Genomic DNA, 6,924 nt, shown 5'->3' with positions numbered 1-6,924 from the left:
ATCCCGTTGCCGGTCCCGGTCCGGTACAGGCGCGACACTGAGGGTTGTGATCCGTTACCGGTCACGAAAAAATGACAAAAAGGGGGAAAAAAAAAAAAGTGAAGCGTCCACCTCTCTGGAAGGACATAGTAGAGCTTCTCAGCTTTGTTTTCAAGCTTTGTTTTCAGTCACCGTTGGAAATAGTTATTGGTTCTTTGGAATTCAACTGGATAACTGTGCTCACCAAAGCAGAACATACTTCAGAAGCTAGTATTTCATAAATAATGACATTTTAGAGAGAAGCATAGTTTGGCTGTAGCTGTGTAAGTTTCTTGTCATGTTTCTTAAAACCCTCTCTCCACACTATTTCTGTCTCACTGCTGCATGCCCACTCCTCCGTTCCTGGCATTTTCTGTGATAATGGAAACATCTTCATCTGGAAAGTGCCAGTTCTCTTGTCAAATCTGCCGTTTCCCACAGGCCAGCGGTGGTGGGACTTGGTGTCAGTGCTCTTCCTTTCTCCTCTTAGATGCAGCTTTGTAATGGATCGTGTTGGACATCGGCAGTGACAGGGAGAGGGAAATGTCTGTCTGTCTGTCTGTCTGTCTCTCTCTCTGTCTGTCTCTCCAGCATGGCCCGTTTTGCTTTCTTCCCTTCTGGCAAACTCTTTTCTCATTTACCAACAGGAAACAAGACATTGGAATTCAGGGCAGGATATTGTTCATTTTAAAGGGAAATGTTTTTTAAAACTTTGAATTTTTTTCTTTTGCTTTTGTTTTAATTTTTTTATTTTTTCCTGTCAGTTTCCAAAAAGAGAATAGAGAAAAAAGTCTTGTTTGGCACATAGTGGGGAATGATCAAGAACAGCCTTGGATGTACTCTGTTTAGTTTGTTTACTGAGAGTGACCTTTGCCAGTGAGAGAGCAGAGCTAAGGAAGAGGAGTGGAGAGAAGTCCTCGAACTCTGTGGCAGTTGGTATCGACATGAGACACAGCAGCCACACTCCTTTTCCTCTGTGTCTTCCATGTCCCCCTTCATGACCCCTTCTTCTCTCTAACCTTCCGTGCTTTCTCTACTTACTGTTTAGTGTGGACCATCCACCTGTGGGCCGATCTAAGCATTGCTCAGGTCAGTCTTCAGCTCCTGCTTCTCCACCTCGTCTTACCCCTTCCGCCTCCTCGCCAAACTTTTTTAAGTACCTAAAACATAATTCCAGTGGAGAACAAAGTGGGAATGCTGTGCCAAAGAGGTGAGCACACTCGCATGACAAATTCAGTGTCGTTTGTCCTCTGGGGGAGTTCACGCTGACAGAGGATGTTACTGGGGGGATGTCTATGCAGGGAGCTGGAGTCACTGCTTGTGTGTTTGCATTCGTATTTGATCTTATTATTTCCAGCTGTCATTTGAACTGATTTAATTTTACTATTGATTAATTTCTTCAAAATATTATGAAAACAGGTCTTGATGGCAAGCTGTGTTTTATATACTTACATTTCCCTGCCCTAGTGTACACACACACAGATTAACAACTGTGGTTGATCGTATGCACTGCATTTATGACATATCAGAAACTTTCTGATTCATTTAAGAAAATTGTGTCTGGTTTGAAAGGAAGAGTTGTTTGGAAGAGGGACTGATTTTTTAAAAAATAAAATTCATTGATTCCGTTCATTAAAATTGAATTTTATTGACTGAAAACAAAAGTTAAATCTCATTTGTGAACTGTTTTAAATTTCTTACCTCATTTACTTTTCTTAGCATTAGAATGAAAATGTTTCTTTTATTTTGAAGTTTATATGTTATACTTTGTGTGTTTATATTTCTTTGTCCTAAACTCTTTTTTCAACCAAACTCTCAGCATCTCCTACCGTAATGCCCTGCGGAAAAAACTTCATTCTTCTTCCTCTGTGCCAAATTTTCTAAAATTTCTGGCTCCTGTAGATGAAAATAACACCTCTGACTTTATGAACCCAAAAAGGTAGGGCTTAATTTAGATATATCAAGTCTGGGTGTGATAAGTGTTGAATTATTGTTAGATACACAGGGATTTTAAAAAACTGTTCTTTTGTTATTTAAAAAACCATTTTAGCTAAATCTATTGCATCTTCTTATTTTTTTCTGACGGAATGTCATTTTTTAAAATGTGCAATCAACCTGTTTTCCAATTTTGACTAGCATTAGTTTATTAATGTGTTGCTGTTTTCAGAAGATTAAAGAAAATCTTAACCAAAACCATTTTAGCTAAATCTATTGCATCTTCTTATTTTTTTCTGACGGAATGTCATTTTTTCAAATGTGCAATCAACCTGTTTTCCAATTTTGACTAGCATTAGTTTATTAATGTGTTGCTGTTTTCAGAAGATTAAAGAAAATCTTAACCAGTTCTTTAAGTGAGAGCAGTGTTTCTGGATAGTGAGCATATGGCTGTCCTAATTAAGTCAGAATGTCTCATCTGTAAGTTAAAGCGATTGCTTGGTTGTGTGTACATACTCCAGGTGTAAATTGCAAAGGCCTTCCCAAGTTATCCTGCAAATAGGAAGAAAATACTGACTAGATTCTATTTATATATATTGGTAACTATACTTTGTTTTGTAATTTTTAAAATAAAAATGTTAAAACAATCATCATTAGCAAGTGACTGCATAATTATTGCCTTGATGATTCTGTGTAATTAAACTACAACTTTTTTCATTTTTTGTGGCCATCTATGGAAACATAGGCCTGTGTTGAGAAAATATTCCCACATACAGACTAGGGTGGATTGGGGCCCTGGTGACAGCACCCGCTTTAAGCAGTTTCTTTTTTCTGAAGTGGCACTAACAGAAGCCCAATAGGAAGCTATGGTGTGTGGAGCGTATTGGTTAATGTCTTTTATAATAGAAATTAAGAGTGTTTAATTTTGGTCTTTTCATGAAAAGCATCCTGCAAGAAAGCAGTCCTGTAGGAGTGTTGACCCAGCATGAACTCGTTTTAACTTCTGCAATTATCTAATTGTGTTTGTTTATACAAAGATAATTCATAATGTAGTGATTTGTTTTTTTTAAATGTCAAGCTAAAAAAACTCCATTAACATCTGTCCACTAGTCATAAATCAATTATCTTGTAATTTTAGGGACTTTGAATCCAAAGCAAGCCATCTTGGTGACTCTGGTGGGACCCCTGTGAAAACCCGCAGGCATTCGTGGAGGCAGCAGATATTCCTCCGAGTGGCCACACCGCAGAAAACGTGCGATTCTCCCAGCAGATATGAAGGTGAGGCCCACCCCTGAGATGAAGCCTCAAGAAGGGTACCCACACATCCACCTCACAGAGGCCCCTATGATCCCTCTCATTTTGGTAGAAAAGCAGAGGGCTGGCCTCCTCAGCATTGGTGGGTCTGAGGTAGTCACAAAGGTGAACTTAGGGAAGGAATTTAGGACTCATTTAGAGTAACCTTCTCCGAAAGCAGGAGCGGAACTCCTGGATGTTCAGGGTGGTAAAAACACGGACTTTGGAGTCTGCATTCAAATCCCAGCCTTCTCCTTTAGGAGCTGTGAACTAGAACTAGCTGTCTGAATTTCTCACCTGTAATTTAGGATAGTCATGCCTATTGCCTCACTGATTGAGATGAGGGAGCATGATATCATTACTCATGTGTTTTTAAAGTTTTCAAACTCATAATATCAGAAAGAAAATCAGCGACATGAATGTTTCCAGCATAAAGTCACCCTTCATGGTGTGGAGTCCCTCTGGTGCTGCTGGCCTGCTGCTTCGTTTGCTGCAGTCCTTCCACGTGGGGGTGCCATGGAGCTGCTGCTCTGCCAGCACCTTCCTGCCTAGTATAGCCCCTGGGTGGAGCTGCTGTGCTGAGTGTCTGGGGTTTTGATTTCTCTTGCTGCCAGAATGAGCAGGATGGCCATGCTGTGCCTCACTCCTCCCCTACCTGGTGGAGTGGCCTGCCTGCTGTCCTGGCAGTGCCCTGTTAGGAGTTGGAGGGAGGGGGAAGGCGAAGGGACCAGAGGGAGCCCTCCCTGGAGGGGGAACGGAGCTGTGATTCATGTCTGCAACAGCAAAACAGCAAGCCTGGCAGTGCCCTGTTAGGAGTTGGAGGGAGGGGGAAGGCGAAGGGACCAGAGGGAGCCCTCTCTGGAGGGGGAACGGAGCTGTGATTCATGTCTGCCACAGCAAAACTGCAAGAACACCAGAACCAGACTTCTGATGTTTAAAAACAGTGCCCCTGTATTGTGATGGTCATACCACGTAGGGAATTGTTATGGAGACTGAAATGTAATAGTGTCTTTTAAAATGCTTGGTTCGGTGGCTGGGATGTGTTAAGGGCCTTGGGTGACTGTGTAAACTGCCTGTTGCATTTTAGAACAGTTCTGAGTTTTCAAATGAGCTTTCTTAGGCTGAGCCAAATCCTGTCTGCCTGTCTTCTCATCCCTTGGTTCTGTTTTGGTTTGTGAATCCACACAGAATAAATTTGCTCGTACTCCCTGATCTTCAGATGACTGAGGATCACAGAAGCTGCTGCTTTCTTTAACTCTCTTCTCCAGGTTAGTTGGCCTCATTACTGTTGGATGCCCCTCTAGTCACAGTCCTGTCCTCTGAACATCCCCATGGAACCCTGGGCTGAACGTGGTTTTCCTGAGGCCTTGGGCCCATGCAGGCATCTCTTCTTCCATTGAGTTGCTGCTGTTCTGGTAATGCAGTTTTGCCTTCATACGCTGTTTTGGCTTGAAGTAATTAACTCACATTCTCGGCTCTTATTGTATCTTGTCCTTTTAGGCGTGATTAAAGGTTAAAAATTGGACTGTTTCCTGTCTGCTGTGGAGAAAATTTTTTAAAGCTTATTTTCTCAAGCAGTTTGTGTCTATGAAGTGTTCATAAGTTCTGGCCAGTCCTTTTGGGATTATTTTGAATCTTGATTCTGGTGACAAGTAAGTTGTATTTAGTGGTGTGTAGAGTCGATGAATATGGCCTCTTTGTCATTGACTAATTGGTAAAAAGTGCAGAAGAAAATAGGGCCCGGCATAGATGCTGCTCCTGTTCCTAGGCCATAATTATCACTGATTCGTCAGACCCAAAGCAGTTTAGCTACTGTCGGTTTTCCTACTGTCTCCTGCAGGAAGGTGTCCTGAGAGACCCCGGTCAAGTGCTAGGTGAAGATCACGGTACCTGTCTGCTTTTCCTCTCTGACAAGGCTCCTACTTGAACTTGCTGCACCTGTGCTTGCACCTGAGGGCCTTTGCATGGGCTGTTCCCTCTACCTGGGATGCTCCCCCGACCCCCAGTCCTCATGGCTAACTCCCTCACCTCAGTCAGATCATTGTCTAAAATGACCTTTCCTGTGAGGCCTCTTCTGGCCATTCTCTTTCACACGGCACCCTCTCCCTGCTACCAGTAGCCTTTTCTAATCTCCATATCCTGATTTTTTCCATAGCACGCACTTGTAACTTATTCATTTTCTTTATCATTGGTCTCCTCCAGTTCACACAAGCTTTATGACTTTTAAAGGAAGGCAAGTCAGTTGCTCAGATTCTTACAAACTTAGTATTTATCTGTTAGTGATTTCTTAATTCCCTCCTCATGCCTTCTATTTCTCCATAGGCACAGATCCTTTTTTTCTTTTCAAAATTAAGAAATGCTGTTTGAATTTCTGGATTATGTTGTAGGTATTGTGTATGTGAGAGAAAGAGAGGAGAGAATAAAAGCATTTTTGACGGAGTTGGTATAGTAATAATTACTATGTAATAATATTCCTTGTTTATACTCTAAGTGCTTTACATGAATTACTTTCATTAATTCCTAGTCAGCCTTATGGAAGTCGGCTTTTTTATTATGCCCATTCTGTGGATGGAGTGGAGGCTTGGAGTGGCAAACCTCAGAGCTAGTAGGAGCCAGAGGCAGGACCAGAGCCTGTGGCTCTGTGCCCCAGGCTCATGCTCTGAGCTGCACACAGGCCTGGAATGCGGCCACAGATGCCCAGCCTGAGCCCCAGGGTGTGGTCCCGGATGTGCTTCCTATTATGGAGCTCCTTCCCACGGGAAGTTCCCCAGAGGCTTCTGCGCTGGGCACGTATCTCAGCATACCCACATGTCTCCCTGTTGGCCAGGCACCAACACTGAATGGAAAACATGTTTCTGAACATTTTAATGTATGGACTTGCCTTCAGCCAGTCTCCCTCCCTCCCTCCATTTTAGTATTGCAACTGCACTGTGGAGGGGAGGGAGATTAATTTCTTAATATCTGTCCATGAATTTTCTTCTTCCAAATCAGGCATCTTCATCTTCTGCCACTGTCTGCCTCCCATCCTTAGGGGCAGGGACACCAGAGCCTTCCAGTGTGGTCTGTGACCACTGTGCCCTGCATGGGCAGCTCTGCATGTATCCCCTCCAGCTGAGAGACCTCCAGATCCAAAGACAGTTTAGGGGCCTTAAGGCTTCTTTCCCCAGAGGTCCCTGCTTTGTCCACACTGTCCCCAACAGAGCATGCACTGCTAGAGGCATTGCAAAGTCTCCGTTCCTGCTCTGCCTTAGTGGTAGCTGAGATGTCTGTAGCCAGTAGACTTGGTGAGCTTCCACTCTGACTTTGTCATGAAAGACATGCAAATATGCTTCTTAAAAGTGCCTTTTAAAATCTGTTTCAGATGCTCAAAAGGACTGAATATTTTGCATTTATATTCTGACAGGGCAAACTTCAGTTAAACAGACAGGAAATCTTATAACCTTTCTTCAAGGTGAAAAAGTAAGGCAGGGATATTTGTCCCATCTGTTTCATCCCACTTGGAAAATACTAATAAAACAAACCACCAGTAATTTAAAAACCATGATGTTTGCATAGTGATATTGGTACTAATGAAAGAGAAATAGAATTATCTGTAATTTGGTAGTTCTAATTTTCAAAGACAGGTCTAAACTTGGAGAGAAGGGTATTAGTAAGGAGTGTGGCTCCAACTAAACGTAG

General features: G+C 42.6%; 1 protein-coding gene across 1 annotated transcript in view; it reads left to right on the top strand.

Annotated features, from left to right (window-relative positions):
• The window catches only part of TBC1D1 (TBC1 (tre-2/USP6, BUB2, cdc16) domain family, member 1), a 121,605-nt gene that overhangs the window by 37,375 nt on the left and 77,306 nt on the right, over nucleotides 1-6,924 (top strand). Inside the window, exons 10-12 of the mRNA XM_008581645.1 lie at nucleotides 1,067-1,228; nucleotides 1,838-1,957; nucleotides 3,092-3,231. Of these exons, the coding sequence (XP_008579867.1) occupies nucleotides 1,067-1,228; nucleotides 1,838-1,957; nucleotides 3,092-3,231 (422 nt within the window). The remainder of the gene's footprint in view (nucleotides 1-1,066; nucleotides 1,229-1,837; nucleotides 1,958-3,091; nucleotides 3,232-6,924) is intronic.

The sequence above is a fragment of the Galeopterus variegatus genome, unplaced genomic scaffold, assembly GCF_000696425.1.
Source record: "Galeopterus variegatus unplaced genomic scaffold, G_variegatus-3.0.2 Scaffold2423, whole genome shotgun sequence".
NCBI lineage: Eukaryota > Metazoa > Chordata > Mammalia > Dermoptera > Cynocephalidae > Galeopterus > Galeopterus variegatus.
Note: the sequence above shows the minus strand (reverse complement) of the source record. Positions and strands in the feature narration are given on the sequence as shown.